This window comes from Oryzias latipes, chromosome 17, assembly GCF_002234675.1.
Source record: "Oryzias latipes chromosome 17, ASM223467v1".
Taxonomy (NCBI): domain Eukaryota; kingdom Metazoa; phylum Chordata; class Actinopteri; order Beloniformes; family Adrianichthyidae; genus Oryzias; species Oryzias latipes.
Genome location: NC_019875.2, coordinates 28,110,395 through 28,132,998, shown reverse-complemented (window position 1 = coordinate 28,132,998; position 22,604 = coordinate 28,110,395). Strand labels below are relative to the sequence as shown.

General features: G+C 37.6%; 2 protein-coding genes across 3 annotated transcripts in view; one reads left to right on the top strand and one right to left on the bottom strand.

Annotated features, from left to right (window-relative positions):
* The window catches only part of pth1r (parathyroid hormone 1 receptor), a 70,908-nt gene extending 65,206 nt beyond the window's left edge, over positions 1-5,702 (top strand). The window contains exon 13 of the mRNA XM_023965192.1: positions 1,917-5,702. Coding sequence (XP_023820960.1) covers positions 1,917-2,279 — 363 coding nt within the window. The 3' untranslated portion in view covers positions 2,280-5,702. The remainder of the gene's footprint in view (positions 1-1,916) is intronic.
* Positions 5,703-5,763: 61 nt separating this feature from the next.
* tmie (transmembrane inner ear) lies at positions 5,764-19,852 on the bottom strand. 2 transcript variants are annotated; one of them, XM_020711178.2, is made up of 4 exons: positions 18,602-19,852; positions 15,373-15,490; positions 12,924-13,073; positions 5,764-6,109 (listed from the first exon to the last, which is right to left on the bottom strand). In XM_020711178.2, exons 1-4 carry the CDS (start codon positions 18,710-18,712, stop codon positions 5,841-5,843), a joined length of 648 nt encoding a protein of 215 aa, XP_020566837.1. In that variant the 5' UTR covers positions 18,713-19,852; the 3' UTR covers positions 5,764-5,840. The 2 variants fall into 2 exon arrangements, with proteins under 2 accessions (XP_020566837.1, XP_023820961.1); XM_023965193.1 differs by lacking the exon at positions 5,764-6,109 and adding an exon at positions 10,960-12,280 and having other exon boundaries at positions 18,602-19,850.
* Positions 19,853-22,604: the final 2,752 nt, after the last annotated feature.

The window sequence follows — 22,604 nt, the reverse complement described above, 5'->3', positions numbered from 1 at the left end:
TACACTACAGACTTTTCACCTTTAGTTACACACCTGGACGTGTCTGATGATGTGCACATCCAGTCATTTACTGTCATGTTTCTGTGCACTGACACACTCTAAAGTCACAGATCTTAATAGTGTGAATAAGAAGCATTCATAAATGTTATTCTGAGACACAAACTGCTGCAGTTTACCAGACAGCTTTGCTGATTTATGCTGCTGGTAAACCTGTCTGAGAATCCTGCCCACATGACCCCCCCTCTCCAGCTGATGAGGTAACCTGTCATTAACGTATGACTGAAGGATCTTGGATCTGTCTGTAAACAGCCACCTAGAAATCACGTTTAACGCTACATTTATTAGATCAAACAAATGTGCCTCCATACCTTATCTGTGGATGGCGGGACTGCATTTCCTGATGTGCGCCGTCTTTAACACCCGTTTCTTCGCAGCTGCTGCTTTAGACAGAATCCTCTCACGACATTTTGAAACATTTGTAAACCTGGTTGGTGTTGATATTTCTGCGTGCGTTCTGTCATCACATCCGCTAAATATTCAAAGATTAACGTTTATGTTAACGTTTTACCGTCCCTTTCTTTGTTTACCTGCAGAACGGACGTCATCCACACAAACTACTTCCGGGTGACCGTTCTGCTTCAGACGAAATATTCAAAAAATAATTTAAACATTCATTATCTGTTTGCTGCATTTTTGATTTAATATGTAAATGGGAAATACGGGAATTATCATGGTACATTGTTGTTTGGACGATAAAATCCGTCGTCGCTTCATTTAAAATACTTTTCAGTTCAAATGATCGACAAACATCATCATCCAATCAGCGTTGTCCCATAGTAGCTGCCTCTTCCGGTTTGGAAATGTTTTTCATTTTTGAAGATTTCGTTTTGTTTTCTGGAAATTCATTCTGTGTTCTGAAATGTTTTTCATTTTTTAATATTTCATTTTTTTTCTGAAATGTTTTTCAATTTTTAATATTTCATTTTGTTTTTCTGAAATGTTTTTCAATTTTTAATATTTCATTTTGTTTTTCTGAAATGTTTTCATTTTTTTTATTTCATTTTGTTTTCTGGAAATTAATTTTTTTTTCTGAAATGTTTTCATTTTGTAATATTTCTTTTTTTTTCTGGAAATTAATTTTGTTTTCTGAAATCTTTTTTTCTTTTTTTTCTTTTTTCTTTTTTATGTTTTGGTTTCTGAAATTTTGTTTTGTTCTCTAAAATGTAATACGCTTTTTAAATTGTTGCTGTGATCTTAAAAATGTTTTTGTATCGAGTGATTTGTTGAATGGTTTGCACTTCAGGGCCACCGTAGGAAGAGGCTGCCATCTTGAATTTAAAAACAAAAAATTGATCTATCACCACCAAACTCCAAACATCCCTGGGAAGCTACTGGGGAAAAAAAATGTTGGAATTAGAAGTTGTGGATTTTAAAGGGCGTTACCAAGTCAAGCTTGCAAGGTGGAGTTCCCTCATTGCTTGCACCTATTTTAAAAATGTAATGTATGAATCGCTGGCTTAAAATAAATGTAATATCACATGTGATGTGACCAAATTAGGAACGTGGGCGTGGTTAACAAAAACCTTGGTTCTCGATTAAATCCAAACATTTACTTTTGCAGATTCTTTTAAAAATTACATAGACCTTTTTGTCATCTCCAGGGGACCAAAACATAAAACGGTTGCTGTGGAGAAAAACCAACAGAAAAGCTGCCAATTTGAAAAAAAAGTGTTGCTGATTTTTTTTAAATGAATTTGTCACATGCTGCTCTGACCAGGGTTGCAGGGGTAGAAGAGAAGGAGCCACTCATCAGGTGTGGACGGGCCAAATGGGGGCAACAAGGGCAGAGAAGGGTAGCGCCCACGGGCCATACAACGCCACTCGCAGCTTTAATTGTGTCTTGCTTTTCATTTAAGGTGCAAGCTGAGATAAAAAAATCCTGGAACAGGAGGACTCTGGCTCTGGACTTCAAAAGAAAAGCTAGAAGCGGCAGTAACACCTACAGCTATGGACCTATGGTATCGCACACCAGTGTTACCAATGTCACTGCCAGAGGACCACTGGCCCTCCACCTCACCACCAGGCTGGGACCAGCTCCTGTAAACGGACACAGGAGCCTCCCCGGCTATGTGAAGAACGGTTCAGTCTCTGAGAACTCGATACCTTCGTCGGGACAGGAGCTACACATTCCCAAAGAGGAGCCATGTGCTCGCGCTCGGCCCGGCGAGGACAACAAACCCTCGCCTGTAGTTGAGGAGGAGCGGGAGACAGTCATGTGAATTCCAGAGAGCTGTAGAAGTGAAAAGACAAGTCATGAAACGCTCCCAGGATGAACTGAAGGTGAAGGGGATGACTGCACGCAGCCACACTGCCAGCTTCTTCTCCTGTGAAACGAGCCGCCGCCGCCCGATGAGGCTCTGGAGAAAGAGCTCGTTAGCATTTTTGTGAGTTTATCTGAAGGATTCCCAGACTTTTCATCAGCCACCTGCTACGGAGAATGTGTTAGAATCAGACTGCCAATCTTTTTTTAATTATTTTTTCACAGCCTGGTACAAAGTTTCCTGTTCGCTTATGTAGCAAGTGTCTCGTATCTGTGTTTTGTGGATGATTTATCCAGGACAGCAGAATCAGCCTTAATTAGCCGCCATTGATTTAGTGGCACAAAAGCAAAACACGCTGTCCATAAGATTCAGTGCAAGTGCAGTTTTGTCTTAAAAAAAGAGTCATTTTTGGACCTCTGTTCCAGCTTTGTGTCAAAGTGTGTATTTTTTTCTGCAAATACTTAGGTTTACTTAAGGGAAATTACTCAGGTAAGTAAAGTCCTATGTTGTTGCACACCTGTTTTTATACTTTAACTGGTGCTTCAGCAGTTCTCTCCAGGGGAATCTGGTGTGCTATTTAAGGTTTTTCATTGCTCTTTGTTTTAGTCTGATGTCAAACCAGTTTTGTTTTTCTTACTGACCCATTTTCCCCAACCTTTATTCTGTTAGATTTCATTGGCTTGAATGCATCATTCAAATTTTCTGCAAAAAGAAAATCTAACAAACACGTGACCAAAGTGAGAATGCCAAAGGAGGAGCACAACTTTTGAAACAACAATTAACAACCCGCAACACACTTTTGAGTTTCATCCTCCACTAATTCATCCAAAAAGGATTGATTTAGATTGAATTTAAAATTGACAGTTGTGCAAATTCAGAGCAATTTTTCTTTAAATCAAAGATCCAATCATTTGCTGCTTTGTCATGTAAATATCCAAGTCACAATGTTTACATAAACCAGAAAATCATTATATTTGTGAGCTAATATGCATACTGATATGTACGTTATAAAGCCGCTGTAATCCACTTTTGCTTCTGTCTTTGTAGATAGTTTGCTATATTTGATTCTGTGTGCAGAACTGTTGAATAGATTTGCAGCGGACAGAGGGCATCCATGCTGTTTTTCACTGAAACATTCCTTTTTTTTTCTGAAACGTTCCGTACTTAACCTGCACGGCTTGCAATAGGTTCCATGTATGTTTACCAAAGAGAAAAGGCTATGCCTTCAGAGTGGAGACATTGCAGAGGATCAGTACCTGCTTTGGCTTTTCCCGCCAGTTTTTCTGGCAAAAACTTCAAACGAAAATATACAGCAATTTGACTTATAGTCAGAGTGAATTTATAAATCAGTCAACACAAATGGGGTGTTTTTAAAAGAATTTGATCTTTGAAGAGATGTTCTCATACTGCAAAAATTTTCAATCTTCCAACTAATGTTTTTTTCTATTTAGTTTTTCTCTCAGAAAATATTTGTTTTTTGCTGTCGTTTTTCATTGGTTAATTGGTGAAAAGTTTCTCCTTGAGTGTAAATATGAATATGCGACTGACTGGCGAACCGTCCAGGATGAACCCTGCCTTTGCCCATCAGTTGCTGGTTAAGCTCCAGCATCCCTGTGACCTTGAGCCGGAGGAGTAAGCGCATATAGAAAAGGATGGATGGAATAGCAAAATATGCAATTATACTTAGTAAAGCCGTGTCACACAGCCACTACGAATATTTTGCGCATGTTGAATGGATGAAAATTGGTCAATATACTGTACATGAAAAACTGAGAAAGGTTGTGGTTTTAATGTGAAATCTTCACAGATGTATCACAAATGAACCATGTAAAAATCACGGAAGAAGTACGAATTAACCACGCAAAGAACACGTAAACCAACATGAACTGTGCGTGATTATTGCGCAGTTTATAAGCAATTCATTAGTGACTGATGCGTCAATTACGTAAATTTAACGTGAAATGTGCGCTGTATCCGCGATATAAAAGCTATAGATCGGTGGTACATGCGTGAAAAGTCTGTTAGACAGACGTGGAACAAACGGAGAAAGCCACAAATTGGCGTATGCATGTCAAAAAAAGGACACACATTTGCGTAATATTTATGTAATAATTGCGTATAAACTACATAAAATACGCGAAATTCTCAACTGATCCAAAATTTTGAACGGCTCGAAAGCGAATTTTCCATAAAGACCCATCGGTCAAAACCCTTGATGGACGTCTAAGCACATGAATTATGAGCTCAAGAAAGACATATGAATTACGTATATCACGCATGTATTATGAAACACAGAAAGTGTGGAAAATGAGCAATATGTACATCGTGGCTGGGTGACACGGCCTTCAGATTAATCTTTCTTTTTTTAGAGTATCACACCTGTAATCATTTGTAGTCATGCAGAATTTACCATCACTTAAAAACTGCAGTTTTTTTAACAGTGTCATTGGGTTAGTATTTTTGTTGCATAATTTTTATGCACCTATGAAGTCTAGTAATTCTTTGTCACTTTATATGTGACCTGAATTAAAAATATGAAACTTCAAACAAAGCTAGGTTTTTATAAAAGTTACTCACAAGTAAAAATACCGCATGAACAACTTCACGAACTGCCTTCAGCTAACATTATAAACATGTGTCTTTTAAACCTGTTGTTGATTATGAAGTTATGTCATAATAATTTTATTAATAAATTATTGCAGGAGATTTTTCCGCTAAGAAAATAAACTAGCTCTTTGGCTGCAAAATACATATACATTTCTATCAGTCTACATCACCATCTGGATCCATCATTTCTATTACTATGCTTGAATTTAAATCACAGTGATAAAAGAAACAGTTGAGGTTGAGGGAGGACTGTTATTAGGTGAAATGCTATTTTTCATTTAAATGGAAATATCCCGGTATAAAACCTTATTTTGTCAGCCCTTAAGGAGCCATAAATGCTTGTACTGCAAGATTTGACAGTATTAGAGCGAGAAACACTTTAAAATTTTCATTCGAGCACTTTAATTTCCCATCAAACAGTTGTCTACTCTGATTGTATCGTATACAATGATTGTGTTCAAGACTTAAGTGTTTAGTATGGCCAATTTTTCAGACAGCTAACGTATTTTTATTGTCACAAATACCTCTGATAGAAGTTTGAAAATGTTTTTGTTTATTTATCTTGTGCTGAAATGTACTCAGTGGAGCTCATGTTAGCCGCCATGCTTTGTAGAGGTCACAGTGTGTTTGTCAAAACTTGTCTCACCTCCAGCTCACTCCATTGTGATGCGAGCATGTTGTAGATATCAATGTAAACTTTGCATAAAATGTTTTCTGATCACTTACTGGTAAATTGTGAAAAAGACAATAAACCTGTAATTCTACTGGAATCAAGCACCCTTCAACTCAATATTTTTATTCATTTTTTATACAATAATAATATAATAATGTACATTTTTGAAAAAGTGCTTTGCATGTTTTTCATGTTAAAAAAAGTGGTATATAAAACCATAGTTCACAGAATGGCAGAGTTCACTTCTGAGCTTTCCTTCCTGCACCTTTAGCCCCGGCATTCCCCCCTTTTTCACCCTTCTTCCCTTTTCCTTCACCAGCTTCTTTTTTGGAGGCTCCTTTTTCACTTTTCTCTTCCCTCTTTTTTGTCGGCGCTTCCTTTTCTTCTCCTTTCCCTTCTTTGGCATCCTTGCCCTCCTTCTTGCCCCCTTTGCTCTTCTTTTCTCCCTTATCGGCGTCCACTTTCCCAGACACAGTGGGGACCTCCTCTTTAGCTTCTGGCTTTGCAGCTGCAGAAAGGAGGGGAAATGAGGATATGAGATCTGCAGCATCATCGGGCATCAACCTCAAACCTGCTAAATGGAACAGTAAAGGTACAGTATATGGATGACAGACAGCCTGTATCTGGGTTAGGCTGTTTCAGCAAAAAGACCTTAAAGGACTAAATTGCTTTTCTGGCTTTTTCTGAAGCATTCTTCCTTCTTAAACCTGTCGAGTCTGAAACCGTGATGCTATTTTCGGTTCACATTTGGTACGTTTAGCATTTTTAGAAATGCACGAGTGACAATTATGTTAAAGATCACCTGAGGGCCTGCTTTATGTTCTGCATATTGACCACTTGAAGCCCATTTTTATTTATGGTAACACTTATGAGGCAGTGGGGTCGCTGTGTTGCAGCTTAGATATCAAATGGGGGGTAAACTTTATCTTCTAGTTAATAACTCAGACTGCTATTTTACAACATAACATGCATTTGTGACCCTTATCTCAAATTTTCTGAATGTTTCTGATTGTTTATCGAAACCCTGCATCTCCATGGAGTCATGTGACACACAGCGGAGACACATTGCTTTTTCCCTTTTGGGAAGAATATGGGCTAAATTTTGCAACATTTATTACAACTAAATCCGGAAAAAAAAGAAGTCATACGATGTTTAGATTTCTCATTTCCATAATCAGTTCACGTTTGCGCTGCTGAACATTTATTTTACTTTCAGAAAAATAGCATTTAAAGTAAATAAAAGGACAAACCAGTTTCATTTTGCTGATAGCTAATTGAATATAACATTTTAAAACTCTAATATGTCTTAAGTTGCATGTTATTTAACATGCAGTCACTCTTTATATAGCAATTTTTAGTAAAAACAAACAAAAACATTTAAAACAAAAACTGTAGTTTTCCAGCATCCAGTTTCTGCAGAGTTCATCAGAAATTCACCTCTGAGTTGAAGGCTGTTTAGTGGGGGGCAAAGAAATACTCAGAATTGTCTTTTTGAGCTTAGATTTCTCTGCGTATTTCCTCTATCATCAGAAAAACACCACAAAAACATGCTAAAAACACAATTTTCATGGTAGGAGGTCTTCAAAAACATAACATTTTTCCTCTGGATCAGGGATATTTCTGAATTTCTATGTCTGGAGTTCAGACATGTGAAGCAGATGTATAGATAATGATGTAAACAGCATCCTTAAATAAAACATCCTGAAAAATGTGGCACATTATTGTTTTTATTTTTTTTATTTTTTGGACATGCCAGCTGGTTGGGAAACAGACAAACAAGCAGCGGGTCTTGAAAATGCCAGTTAATTGTTATAATCTGTCAAAGTCTGAGGAAACTCATTGGGCAGATTTATTTTTACAGCTATGAGCTTAAAGTGTTGCAGATGATATATTTTAGTTGAGCGTGTAAATAGCATGCATTAAAACTTTACAGATTTTAACATGATTTTCTTTGGTAGCTCATAATTCCTTTAGTGATGTGAGAAATGATCTAATATACATTTTCCTATCTAAGCTGTTTGGCCTACAAAGTCCAATCAATAAAGGGGACATTATTGATGTTCACATGACAGCTTTTTATTGTCACATAAGTTTCAACAGTCCAAAATGGCATGTTTTTATTTCATTAAATAATGTAAGCTTATTGCTTACCAAGTCCTAATTAATATGAAAATAAATGAATTTGAAATTTGAATTATTCTTCTCGTGAACGTCTACTTAAGATTTTAGATGAAGACAAATACACAGAGTTCATAGACATCAGAGGGATGCAGCATGCTTGGCACGACTAACACAAAGGTCAATCTTTGCCTTGAAATAGCAAAATACATGTTAGCTTTTATAATAATATCTGTCCAACAGACGAGCAGCATCAGATTATTATACAACATATAAGGAAGATCAAACCTCCACAAAACGTCACACGTCAGCAGATTTGGGACACCGTTGCAGTAAACGCAAGCGTTTCATTAATTTTGTTGTTTATTTTAAATTGTTTATGAGGAGCTGCCAGACATCACAAATAGTTTTAAAAAAAATTCAAGGATGTTAGAATTATTCTTCCTTTTAAATGTTAAAGCACTTTATTTTTTTAAACATTCATTAATATTGATAGATTGAGAAATTAGAGATGCACAATGTAATCTGTGTAATAAAATCTATATCACTGTAAAGTATAATCTGTGCATTGTAGCTTTGATCTTAAAGACAGACACCTAAATGATGCATACATGTAAAATACATGCTATTTTAAAACTTTATCCATAATAGGGAAAAAAACGTTAACGATTTACATAAACTTATTAGCATAAAAACCAAGTATCATGCAATTCTCCACAACAGAACATTCACCAATGTTTTTTTTTTTTTTTTATCTGAAAGCAGATTCATGGATTTGCACAGCAGCACAATATTTTTATGACATTGCCTTTTTTTGTTTTTGTTGTGATTTTGATTTTACAAGAGTCAGAGGCAAAACTGAAAATGCAGCGTAACCTTTACTGCTAATACTGTAATATTTTAAACTAGCCTCCATTAATCCTTTGCTTTAGTGTCAATTCAGGTAAATGTGTTACAGAGTGAAGAGCAGATGTTTCTTTCTTTTTTTTTACATTGCAGAGAAAACAAAAAGCCTAAAAAGATAAAACAATCAAATTAACATTGGCTGAGTTGAGCCTGATGGTCGTAACCAAATGCATATCAGAAAAACAGAGCAGAGTTTTAGGGCTGCATTATTTTTAAACATTTTTCAAAAGCCGATTTTTTAAACTCGTCAGTTAAAGCAGTAAATAAAGTGCAGGGTTAGCACTTTCCCTCGTGTGAAATTTCAGTCTATTGTGATACACACACAAATTCACAAGTGTTTCTTGCGTTTGTCATTCGTTGATGTGTCCAAAATGTTCAGAGAAAGAATCTGTAGAGAAACTCCTTATGGAAGCACATGAAGAGATGTCATCTCAGTAAGGAAAGCAAAGATTTCAATCCTGGAAAACCCGAGTTCAGGCCCTTTAAGCCCATGCTCAGCCTGTGCCTGACAGTGTCGGTGCACAGTTTTGGTTGACGGTACTTGAAATGCATAAAGATAAAGTATCTGAAGCTGTCCAGAAAGAGCCTGTTGAAGTTTGGGGAACACCTCTATGGTAAACATGGATATGACACAAAAAACACGAATACATCGGACAAAAACCTCTGAGACAGGCCGGCTTGTTCTACAGGCAAAGAGATGTGGCAAGCTGAAGAGGATTTCAGACTTCTTTCTACCAGTTAATTGTCCTCAAGTCATTGAAGCAGTTCACATGGTGGCAGGCTTCAATCAGGAAGCCGGCACTTTCAAAACAACATCTTTGGCACTTACATTAGGACACAGCTTGAAGAAAATCGCAAATATAGTCGAATATGAAGCCATGCTTGCAGGAGATGAAGAAACTATTAACAGTGTTCAAATGTTTAAGCATATCTGTGAGACAAAATGGAGTGAACTTGTATCTTCACAAGCCATCAGGAATAGGAGTGTGTGTGCAGATGTGCATCGAGGGTCTTTACGTGTGTTCGGTGTCAAGCTGTTAGGAATTCCTTGGTTGACAATTACACAGTTTACGCATAATTTACATAGTTTTCTACACAATCATTAAGCAAAATGTGTGCAATTGTGCGTGGTTTTTTATGAGATGCATCTGCAAATTTATGGCTTTCCACAACTGTTTGATGGACAGTGGGCTAAAGAAGTATTTAGTCAGCCGTCAATTGTGCCAGTTCTCCTACTGATAAGAGAGGCCTGTTATTTTCATCATAGGCATAACTCAGCTATGAGAGACAAAATGAAAGAAAAAAAAATGATTGATGTATGATTTTTAAAGAATGTGTTTGTAAATTGTGGTGGAAAAATACCCTATATTATACTATATTATACTATACTATATTATATTATATACCCTTTGTTGGCAATGACAGAAGTCAAATGTTTTCTGTAAGTCTTCAAGGTTTCCACAAACTGTTGCTGGTATTTTGGTCCATTCCTCCATGAAGATCTCCACCAGATCTCCACCAGATCTGTACACAGACTTTCAACTCCCTCCAAAGATTTTCTAAAGGGTTGAGATCTGGAGACTGACTGGGCCACTTCGGGACCTTGAAGTGCTTCTTATGAAGCCACCCCTTCATTACCGGGGCAGTGTGTTTGGGATGGTTGTCATGCTGAAAGGCCCACCCACGTTTCAACTTTAATGCCCTTGCTGAAGGAGGTTTTTCTCTCAAAATCTGACCATGCATGGCTCCATTCATTCTTTTTTTTACACGGATCAGTCGTACTCGTCCCTTTGCTGAAAAATAACCTCAAAGCATGATGCTTCCACCTCGATGCTTTACAGTAGGTCTGGTGTTCTTTGGATGCTGCTCAGCATTCTTTCTCCTCCAAACACGATGAGTAGAATTCTAACCAATAAGTTCCATTATGGTTTCATCCGACCACAGGACATTCTCCCAATCATCTTCAGGATCATCCAAATGCTCTCTAGCTAACTTTAGACGGGCCTGCACATGTACTGGCTTAAGCAGGGGGACACGTCTGGCCCTGCAGGGTTTGAGTCCCTGGTGGTGTAGTGTGTTACTGATGGTAGCCTTTGTTACTTTGGTCCCAGCAGGTCATTCATTAGGTCCCCCGTGTGGTTCTGGTATTTTTGCTCACCGTTCTTGTGATCATTTTGACCCCACGGGGTGAGATCTAGCAGGGAGCCCCAGATGGAGGGAGATCATCAGTGGTCTTGTACGTCTTCCATTTCCTAATAATTGATCCCACAGTTGATTTCTTCACACCAAGCTGCTTAACTGTTGCAGATTCAGTCTTCCTAGCCTGGTGCAGGTCAACAATTTGGTTTCTGGTGTCTTTTGACAGCTCTTTGGTCTTGGCCATAGTGGGGTTTGGAGTGTGACTGTTTGAGGTTGTGAACAGGTGTCATGAATAGACAACCAGTTCAAACAGGTGTCATCAATACAGGTAACGAGTGGAGGACAAAGTATCCTCTTACAGAAGACGTTACAGGTCTGTGAGAGCCACAAATCGTGCTTGTTGGTAGGCGACCAAATATTTCTTTTCCACCATAATTTACAAATACATTCTTTAAAAATTAGACAATGTGATTTTCTGGATTTTCTCTCGCACTTTGTCTGCCATCGTTGTGGCATAACTATGATGAAAATAACAGGCCTCTCTCCTATTTTTAAGAGGGAGAACTTGCACAATTGGACACAACAAACTTTTCACGCATGTACCACAAATGGATAACTTTTACATTGCACATACAGCACACATGTCAGATTAGAATTACGTAATCAACGCACCAATAAGTAATCAGTTGCATATAAACACAGCTAAATAATCACACCGTTCATGTTCTATGTTGATTTACGTGTTCTTTGCGTGGTTTATTCGTACTTCTTTCGGGATTTTAACGTGATTTATTCGTAATACATCACATTTCCATGTAGAGACCACAATTTTTTCCTTTTTCCATACATATTCACGTGTGACCAATTTTCCTCAGTGCAATATGCACAAAATGTATGTATTGTGTGCCTTAAACCTTTGTTCGCAGAAAAACATGGTTGTTAATTTGTTTCTTTTTCACTTGATTTAAAGAGCTGTGCAAAATATTTTAATGAATCATAAGCACTGGACATGTATTTGGACCCCAAAACATGTTTTTTTTTTTCTAACATCTGGGGAAACAGATGACTGCTGTCAGAAAAGGTTGTAAGATCACAGCAAGTGTGAAATTTGCACAGCAGTGACAGATAATACCCATGACTCTATTCTGTCTTTTCTGGAATAGGAGTTTGTGCAGGTCTGTGCATGGTTTCTGCGTTAAGTCATCATTCATGCATCTGGTCCCGAGTGGACTGAATGCTAGACGAGATGAAAGCATGTGTGATAAATGCACAAAGGGGACTTTAGGGAGGGACTGTCACCGCAAAGCCCATGTTTTCTAAAGCGGCTTAGTCAGAGAGGAATGTTTGAAGGAAGATAAGAGAAGGTGGAAAAGAGGAAAATATCATTCTGTTTCTGGCAAAGACAGCGAGCTGGGCTGCTCCTCGCCGACACTAAGTACTGAAGGCGGGCTGCTGTGAGCACTCTGAGCCTGAACCTGCTCAGACACAGTTGGCACTGCAGAGGCATCTGGCACCGCTGGAGGAGAGGAAAAGGAAAAGAGGAGGATAGAGGAGGAAAGGAAGTTTAGATCAGCAGTTTCAAAGACTGCAGAAGAACTTAAAGGTTGTTTTATGAGATAAAAGAACAAACACTGAGATACAAGGCAGGAAATCTGCCCTAAACATTTGATAGGTCCTCTGGACCTTATTAGAGGAAAGAAACACTTGTTTGTGGTCAAGTATTAAAATAAACACGTGTAAAGAAAAAAAAACATTATATCTAGACTTTGATTCAGATAGGTTTTTGTTGTCCTTCAATGTAAATAAAAAGGTTAACCGTGGAGAGCTCAGGAAGAGTTTTCTTCAGGTTCAAGTTATTTAGAGTTAACTTAGAGTTAACAATGGCCAAAAAAAAGTACATATGTATATATATATTTACAAAAACTAAAAAAAGCACAAAAATGAAATCTCCTCAAATCCATGGTGTGGACAAAAGTGATGAATGTTTTTTCTATTTTCTCCATTAAAAAAAAAAAAAAAAAAAAAACAAATACTAAAGGGTGTAAAGAAGGACAAAAGAGAAGATCCTTGTTTCAAAAGTCACCATGAGGTTAAATCTAGTATTTCCAGTCCAGTTTAGACATATGAGGTTGTGAAGGATATCAGTGTGAGTTACTTACATCCTGGGATCTCCGTCAGCTCGTTGAGAGGTGGCACTGTCTCTAATGTGTTGGCATATTTCTTGGCAGCTTGTCTTTGAGCGTGCCGCGCCTCAATTTCCTTTTTAGTCCTCGGGATGCGGCACTTAAAAATACAGCAGAGCGTGATAACTAAGAGAAGCAGAAAGAAAATGAACAGCTGGTTAGTTTACTTCAACGTGAAATAGATGAATCCTTTAATGATTTGGTCATTTGTCAGAAAGTCATTTTGCATTGATTAAAACCAATTTAAAATTGATTAGGCTTTTTCTATCAAGTCGTTACATGTACAGTCAAGGCAAGAAAAATATTCATCTGTTTGTTATTTTTCTATGTTTCTTTAAAAGAAAACCAATTTAAAAAAAGTTGCATTGCTATTTACACATCCAACATGTGGTCATTTAATTTGTCAATAATTTATAAAGCTTTTAAAATATTAATAATGTAAATTTATTGCATAATTGAAAAGGATTGCATTAAATATTACCATGTAAAATTGTGTGAATTTCTTTCTATCATTCTATTACCTGTTAGAATGATTTATCGCTTAAATGTTTTTCTTCTTTGAAAAAATATATTTGTAACTACTAACAAGATAGTGGTCATAGAAACTTCTTTTAGATAAAAAGTCCTCTTAAGGTTCTTGGCATTAGACTGATCCTATCTGACTTAATGTGACGGAAGTTCAAGTCTTAGACTGGTAAAGGAAATTCTTCATCATGCTGAAGTTAAAATGTAAAAATTACCACTTGTATTTGATTTGAATACTTCATGTAAAACAAATGCATTTAGATAATTCAAAGATGAATCAAAGAAACGTTTTGACCCAATATAACCATATATATTATATTTGATGCAGGTGTTCCGCAAACCCCTGTCTTATTTGAATTAACCACAGGTTTAGCTCCAATGTCGACATTCTTTTAACGACTGGTACACTTCAACCCAATTAACGTAATTCCAGCGGATTCTGAAGCACAGAAAAACCGCCTTGCGCTGTTATTCAACACTTCACAGTAGTAACGTTTTTACACAATCTATGTAAATCAGCTGATTGTGTCACAGAGAAAAGCAGCTTTGTGCTTCGCGTCAGATTTATGTCAAATAGCGTTCATTATTTAGATGTCACTGTCTCTTTTGTTAAAGGGTTAAAAACCCACAGTAGTTTCTGCCCTGCAGTTCATCGTCACTCCACTAGAGGCAGTAGAAGGGTTTATCCGGCTCATTTGAAACGGCTGCTTGCATGAAATCTCAAATTTGACAAGAAAAGTTTTGCTCATTTTTTTTCTTCTTCTAACTTGTCCTGTTCAACAGCTGAGCAAACAGAGATGAAGGCCTCTTGTTGGCCTTTGGTTCATTTTTAGTCAAACTCCTCTGTGTTATTTTGATGACTACTTGCTGTACTGAAAGAATGCAAAATGCAATATTCCTTACTATACCGTTAAACCAAATTAAAAATGTGTGCAACAAGTTGTAGAAAATGCATATGTAATGTCTTACAGTGGGTAAATAAGGTACTTTTTTCTTACACTATCATTGCTTCAAGCAACACTTACCAAACAACCCAAATGTTTCGCAAATTGATACTATCTACATCTCATAAAAAAATGATACTGCAAAATATTATTGTGGATTTCATCAAAGGGTTTATATTATTCCCAAATAATTTGAATCTTCTGTCAATTCTTTGATGCAGTGGGCTTTACAGGTTAATTTATTAAAATGTCTGATGGGCCTGTAAGTGATCAATATGGAAATAATTACTTTTTCAATGTTAGGGTTGGTAAAAAACAAACAAACAAACAGAGATCACATTCATTTTGATCTGATAAGGCTGCTGGTCACCACCTGGTGTTAACTGTGCAAACAGGTTCTTCAGCGTTAAGCACTCATTCGTTATGTGAAGCCTCAGGGGCGACTGAAACACGAGCGCTGATTCCATCGGACAAGAAACAATCTGCTGACTGTGAAACTTAGACTTTGCATCAACACTGAAGTTTGCTTCTGTCTCTCAGTGAAAACCTTCAGGTGCTGACCTTTCACCTCCAGCAGACTCAACATTTACCCGCTGTTTGGGGGAAAACCAGCAGCATGAGTGGACATTTATGCTATAGGAATGAAGGAATCATGTCAATTATGTTTGCTTTATCAAACCTTTAATCGGAATTTGTATCTTTTGAACAAGGATTTTACTGACAAATAAAACAAAATTTTCTTTAGTGCCACAAATTTTGCTGCATTGTGATTCCATCTCACAAAATGAACAAATTTTTTTCTACAAGTCGGAACTTTTTTTAATCTTGGATTTCTGTGTATTTATTTCAATTTTTAGGCTAAAATGTGAAAATCGGTGTTTTTTGGACGAAATGTTTGATTTCTGTTTATACTATCATCAGTATAAAACACATTTTCTTCCAGTGAACATACTAACCGATTGCCAAAGCAAACATTGCAAAGATGCCAATGACCTGCCATAATCGCAGCCCCCAGAAAACGACTGACTCTGAAGTGATGGGGTCCGGCTTCTTCGGGGGATCTGTGGGTAAAAGCTGCAGAGGAGAAAGGAAAATGTTAGACATGCAATGGTTCCTCCTTTTACAATGGAGTTTAAGGCCCGTTTACAAACATAATTATTTTGATTACAATTATTAAGTCGTAAATTTACGAGAAAAAGTCATAGATTAACAAGGAAAAACACCAAAGTTGTCTGTTTATCGGAGCCTAGCTTGAAGATGAAAGATGTTGAGCATTTTGTGAAGCTTAAGCTGTTTTTCAATAGGACCTGGTCTTAGGCAGTGTCAGTGCGTAAAATGCGCTAAAATCGTCCAATTACACATTTTCACGAATCGGATGACGGTTTCACGAGTCAGAAACTGTGTTTAATGTATTCTTTACTTTCTAAATCATAAATGATTCCTGGTTTGAGCAGTCCAGGTTTGGTGGTTTTTGAACAGGACCCAGTCCTAGTTGGTCTTGGTGTCAAAAATGCAGTGGATTGTTTCGTTCAGTTCCCTCGCCAATTGGAAGCTGTGAACAGGAAGCCAACTTCAGCGTTGCTGCTTACTTCGGCTTTAATCTCGTAAATTTACACGATTTTTTTCACACAAATTTACGACTTTAAATCTCATAATTTTACTTTTTTGGTGGCCCTAAAACTCTGTTGTATTCCTTTAGAGGCATTTCATTTAATGTAAATAAATGGTTATGTCCTTCTGTTACTCTGGTTTTTCTGTACTTTCTTTACAACTGTGGGAACTAATTTGTTTTTATGGACACATATTTCAGAATCTTTAAAAAACTGAAGAGTGGAAGTCTTTGGACTCATGCGTCCTTTTCACTCCTCCCAAAGCCAGAAGGGCATGAGATGGAGCCATCAATAGGATTTTTTTTCCCCCTGCTGGATATTGATCACTTGATTGCATAACACAAGATTGTTGTTGAAACTCTAGACTTGAGCCCATAAACCAATCAGAAATGCTTCCAAAAATGGACACTAATCACATTTGTTGCATCTACAGATAAAGTTGTTTTTGCAGAAAAATTGAATGAAAGCTCATTTGGGAATAAATCGATGTGGTGTTTTCAATGCTATGAATGGGAATCTTGTGTAAAATTGGAAAACAAAAGGATCAAAAGCAGCTTAAGAGGAAACAATCAAAGATTTAGTTTTCCCTGAAGATTTCCATTATGGTTTAAAGACATTAAAACACCAATAATGACTTCTGCAAACCATTTGGGTGCAACTTTTCTTTTGTGCAAGCCTCTTAAGATTCTTAAATATAGATTTGTTTATTCATTAATTGATTTTTCAATATAGGTTTATATGAAAAAGCTAAATAAATGTGATTTGGTGCACTGTGCAAATAGGTAATTTTCCCTTTAGGAGGATTATTAACACCTCACAGAAAAGCATTTCTTTCATTTCAACACCTTTTATGTAATTTGTAGTTTTCTTCTCTGAAAGGGCAATTAGAGGAGGATTAATGTTTAAAAGTCTATTTGTTTTTCTTCACTTTGCAGGAAGCAATAAGAACTCAGAGACGTACTTACCACAGGTTCCCTCGTGTATTCCATTTTACATCATGAAATGATAATAATGGGCATTTTTTTAGTGAGTTAGTTAGTGGCTAAGTGGCTGAGTGTCTGTTCTGACATTTGGATTGTGTCTCAAATTCCCTCCTTACTCAGACCACTACATAAAGTGATAAGCCTTTTTTTTAGGGTGTTCAAATCTTTTATTACGATACTCGGTAGCCTGGAAATTTCCCAGAAGTCTCTGCGAAAAACCAGTTTGCATGATGCTCACTAGATTGGCAAATATAGACCATAATGCATTGTGATTTAGCAATTATAAACAATTTTTTATATATCATCCAAATTTTCATTATCAGAACACAGTGGATTCACAAAAAATCTTCGTAAAATTTTCATACTTTTTTTTTTTTTTTGGGTTAACATGATATTTAACATTCCAAAAACAATAGTGAGTATGTGTATTAAAATGCAGGACACTATGTTGTCTTTTGGGGGTTAATGAGTATTGAGGGGATTCAGACAATGGGAGGTTGTGGGTTCAAATCCACTGCTGAATCATATCAAGAAAAAAAAAAGGTTGAATTGAGAGGCGAAACAGTCAAATAGACGCGTGGCTGTCAGTCGCCACTCCCTCAGGGGATGCGTTAAATGCAGAGAAAAAACTTTACACGATGTGTGTCACAACCAATAGAAGTTGAACTTTCCTTCATAGCAAGCATAGTCTTCTCTTTAATTGACCCCCCACGGAGGAATCAATAGATCAGCATTACCGGTACTTTGATACATAAAATCCAAATTAAGAAAAACATTCAGAGTTTGTGGTCCCTGCACACAGTTTACCACATTAAAATAGCATGTCATGCCTGCAGGATGCAGAATGCCTAAACATTTTAGTTCACAAACTGTTTTTAATCAAACATAAATTGATGACATCTGCAATACATTTGGACTAAAAACAGATAATTTCTTGTGTCTGCTTCATCACACGCTGAAGCTTCCACAGTTCCCTTTTGAGGAGTCGACATGTGAGCAGTCATGGTGGTGTCTCCAGACGTTTCTCGGGCTTTCTGTTATCTTCTACAAAGAGCTTTTTTTTTGCCACACAAGCTCGGTGGGTGTGGATAACCCCTTGGCAAACAAGGTTATGTATGCATTAATATTATTCCTCATCTGGTGCCTTATTCTTATAGGCGTTAGCAATTTACTTTTCTAGTCTTTTTCCCAATGTGATGGCTGTTTTTTTATTTTTTTATATTCTATCATGATATGGTAAATGCTCGTCAGCTAACTCTAGCCACTATAATAAACTTCCTCAGGTCAGAAGGAAAAAAAAAGAGTAAAGCTGAGTTTTTTTAGGTTTATGTCTATTCATTTGGTCCCAAAAGTACGAAATAAAAGAGGAGGGGGAAAAAAACGGCCGATTGTGGCTTCTTTGTCCATAAAACATTACATAATCCATCAGGTAACAACACAGAGTCTTCACAGAAAGGAGAGCCACAATTCTCACAACTAGATATCAAACTGTCACTGGGTCCCTTCAAGAGATCAAAACCTCTGCATCCATCATGGAGAAACCTTCAAGGTGTTTCTGAGAGCAACCTGTGGAGGACATGACGCGCTCTTACCTCAGGATCCGGGATCTGGGAGAAGACGGAGGGCAAGCACTGGGACAGCAGCACTGTTCCCCAGCCCCGAAGCAGAAGCTGAGGTGGGCACACGGGCTGCTCCCCAACCATTCTCTCACAGCACCCTGTCCCGTCTCCTCCTCTTCCTCCTTCTTCTTCGTTCTCTGCTTGTGTGTCTGCTTGCACTGGCGCCGTATGCAGGACAAGACCACAATGGCCCTTCAGGTGATTAATGGTGGGAGCAGTGCCGCCGCTTTCCTCCAATCCAAAGCTATCTGCTTCTTTATCTGTTGCCTTTTCTGCTACAACACCGCAGGAACCAAACCCCCAGAATTCACCCCTGTAGCTCGTCGAGAACTGCTCCTCCACAAAGGAGGGAGCCAGCCTTGCAGTTAGGGTACATTAATTAATTAATAGACCTGGTGTGGTTTACAGCCAGCTCATTCTGGTGTGGACAGGCAGTTAACTCAAGGATGAGGGGGAAGGGCGGTGGAGCTGACCATGATGAGGTTGGCCCTTTGCAGGGACAGTAAAGCAAATGGCTGTAAGTCATCTTTTTTTACTGCCCCAGGAGGCTGAAGTGTAAAAACCTCACAGCCTCCTCCTTTCAGCGTGGCAAAATATGATAAGCCAGCTGCTGCTGAGTCTTTCCTTTTTTTTCCTTTTTTTTTCCCGCAGAAAAGAATAAAACACAATGAAGTCAAACCACTGCAGTCACATATTTACAGCCCGGTAAAATCGACTGCAGGTTTACTTGAATGTCTTCATTCTAGATATGTTTTATCTGCAAATTTTTCCGTTGATAAAGTTTGTATTTAACTGAAAATCTACAAAATTAAAAAAAAAGTAAAAGCATTGCTTAAAAAAAAAATTTGAAGTCAGCTGCTTTTTAATTGAATTTCACAGCTGGTTATTAAGTGGATGTATACTTTTGCACCACTATCTGCTGCCTCATAAACCTTCAAATTACTCAGATGTATAAACGAACCAAATAAAAAAAAACTGTTGGTGCTTAATTGTGCAGCCAGTAATAACTAAATGCCTTAATTTTCTGCTGCACACAAATCAGCTCATCAGCTGTTGAAGACATTTCAGGAAAACTCACTTTAAATTTTTTTTTAATGCATGTAATAAAATATTTTAAGGAGTTGTTTGTTGAAGACACTCTGGTGAAAATGGTGCCTTTAACATGTTCGTGTAGCCTTTTCTGATGATGGAGGACATATTTTAAAGGCAATTAGGATCAAAATTCCATTTCTTTGTATTTTTTATGCAAAATGTTGTGAATCTAGAGCAAACAAAAAAATACCGTTTGAAAAAAGATTGTATTTGTGATGTAGTAAATAGGCTGGGCGGAGCCACTGGCTTCCTGCTGTGCTCCAGTCTGATGCATCCACTTGCAGACACATAGATGAAAGTCTTTGTTTTCCTCATTTAAGTTGGAATCTGGATTGAAACTGTACGGCTGGATAGCTCCAATATTGCTCGCCATTTTTGTTTCACCAGTAATAGGTTGGGGGTGTCAGTGTGTAAACAGAGAGCTCTCAGCAATGGGGTGGGGGCAGCGGCAGGGTTACCCCATGATCGGAGAGGGACTTCAAATACAGCAAGTCAGGGTCATACTTGCAGTTAAAAACGTTTGTTTCAAAATTAATTAATTAATCTGATTCTGCTTCTTCTGGGTTTAAATCACACAAAGCTACATAATCAAAATCCCCACAAAAACAATTTCTTTGTTTTGCTTTTATTCCAGCTTTATAAATGTCTTTTTTTTTAGTACAGGCATTCCAAAAGTCCTGTCCAGCGTTTCAGTGATAACTTATCTGAGCCAACAGCTCCGGAACCCAAACAAAGCCCGCTTGAAGTGAGCGCCTGTCCTTCTGCTTCAGCAAAATTGGACCAACCGTGCATTAAACAGCCAGTTAAACATATTCAAGCTGCCTGCATGGCTGAGTTTTAATAGCCAGCTCGAAAACCCTTGAGGCTATTTGAAGGAAGCGGCCGATTCCATGTGCAAACTAAATTTTCCACAAATGAGCGCTCTCTGTACGTGATAACAGAGGGGTGAATCTGACTTATTTCTGGATGGAGCCTGTATCCTTGCTCACCAGAAAGGGACTAGTTCATCATATTATCTGAGAATTGTTCACTCCATTTACACTAGACACAAATTTGGCAGAAAATGTAAAAGCACATTTTTAATTTTCAACAATGCTGCTTAAAAGGTGTCAAAATATCTTTAAATGAAGATTTTCCTAGTAGCTCATGAATTACAGAGTAATCAGCAAAGAACTTGGGGCTTTATTTATTATTCATAACAGATAGAAATAGATATAGTGCGCTGAACATTTGAAAATGACATTTCTGATTCCAAATAATGAGGACGGCATTAAATTCTTGCAGCCTGGAGGAGTAGCAGGTCCAGCCTGGAGGATTTTTGCAAAAATCAGAATTTATTTAGAATAGCTCTAGTTAGTTTTTAGCTTTTTGTGCTGGATCTTCTTTTTGACTTTAGTCGTTTCACTCATAATAAGCCAGTAAACAGCTTAAACTAAATGTGTCGTATCAATAAACAATACTTTTAGGAGTGAATGATTGACCAATCGAAATGTGTCAGTCAGTATAAAACAATTTTGTAATGCGACAATACAGATGGTTTTATTTTAACATGTTACTTTTCTACCATGTAAACTTACTGAGCACAATCGTGACAATTGACTCAGCAGCCTGTAATTTAAAATTCTTTGTGACTGACACTCCTTACAAAAGGCCTAATGTGGTCAGTGTCTCACAACACAAGCATGACATTGTCAGTACAATTCAAACACATCCGTGAATTCCTGTTGTGAGGAATTTGTGGCTTTGACCTGATTGTGGAGTTTGGGTGAAGAAAGTCTGTCTACGAGGCTGCATTATTAGTTTCTTATTGCTTAAAATGCCTCCGATTTTAAACTCACCCTCAGTCTGGGGTTGCTGTGTTTTAGCAGTGCAGGAATCAGCGATTTGGCTTTTCATTAGGAAACAAATTTGAACATGAAGAGTATCTTTTTTCTATTAATGAAAATGGCATCATAAATTACTCTTAATGCATTCCCCCCCAAGCAAAACTCCCATAAGTAGATGTAGTTGAGTAGTGTAGTTGAGTAGATGTCCAAATTCTCCGCTGATTGGTCCTTCACAAAATAAATGAAGTTGTTCTTTTAATTTATTCCTTCAGTTTTCTGTACAGGTATAAGTCGACAATTTAAACTCTGGCTATCAGAGGATTTGTGTTCATAATAAAGACAAAGACAAGTATGCAGCCAGATCCCCTTTGTGCAATAAATAAAGTTCTATTCTATTTTATTCTATGTGGTCAATTGGTTAAAATCTTAAACTATTCAGCAAATCAACTAGCAAAACCACACAGTTACTCCGCAAAAGCACAGCGAACTTAAAGTCCAACTCAGATCATTGTTTATGAATTTTGCCGTTTTCTGCCAAAAACCTGTGTTGTTTCCTAGGACATAGTTTCTGCAGAGTGGCAGGAGTTCATTAGAAATGAAACCTCTGAGTTACGGGTGGGACCGCTGGCAGGGAGTAAGCCCGCCCAATTCCCATCATCCATCTGGTTATGTGCTCTCCCGCTAGCTTACAGCCCCTCACAACCCCAACCTAATATTGGCAGTCCAACAAAAATGGCGAGCAGTTTCAGAGCTGTCCAGCCGTACAGTTTTAGAGCCAGATGTCGGCTCAGATGAGGAAAATGGAGTCTGCAAATGCAGTTGCAGTACAACTGTTAAACTAGTACTTTAATACTTTATCTGTGTTTGTAGCTAGTTTTTTGCCCCTGAAATTGCTTTTGTCAAGCTAACAGCGAGAAATGTTCTTGATGTGAACATGGATGGATTAAAAAAAAGGTTCAGATTTTTGTGGGATGCTTTCAGAAACTGATTTTATAACCAAATAAATCAGAAAGAAAAGCAGCTGGCTGAAAAATAAAGGCAATGTCTATTTAACTGAT

What these genes read in the sequence shown, in the direction of transcription:
- tmie (XM_020711178.2), bottom strand. Translation starts at nt 18,712, where the DNA reads ATGGTTGGGGAGCAGCCCGTGTGCCCACCTCAGCTTCTGCTTCGGGGC. An exon ending in CCCAGATCCCGGATCCTGAG is followed by an intron (nt 15,491 to 18,601) that starts GTAAGAGCGCGT and finishes TCTCCTCTGCAG; the next exon opens with CTTTTACCCACAGATCCCCC. An exon ending in GCTGACGGAGATCCCAGGAT is followed by an intron (nt 6,110 to 12,923) that starts GTAAGTAACTCA and finishes TCCTTTCTGCAG; the next exon opens with CTGCAAAGCCAGAAGCTAAA.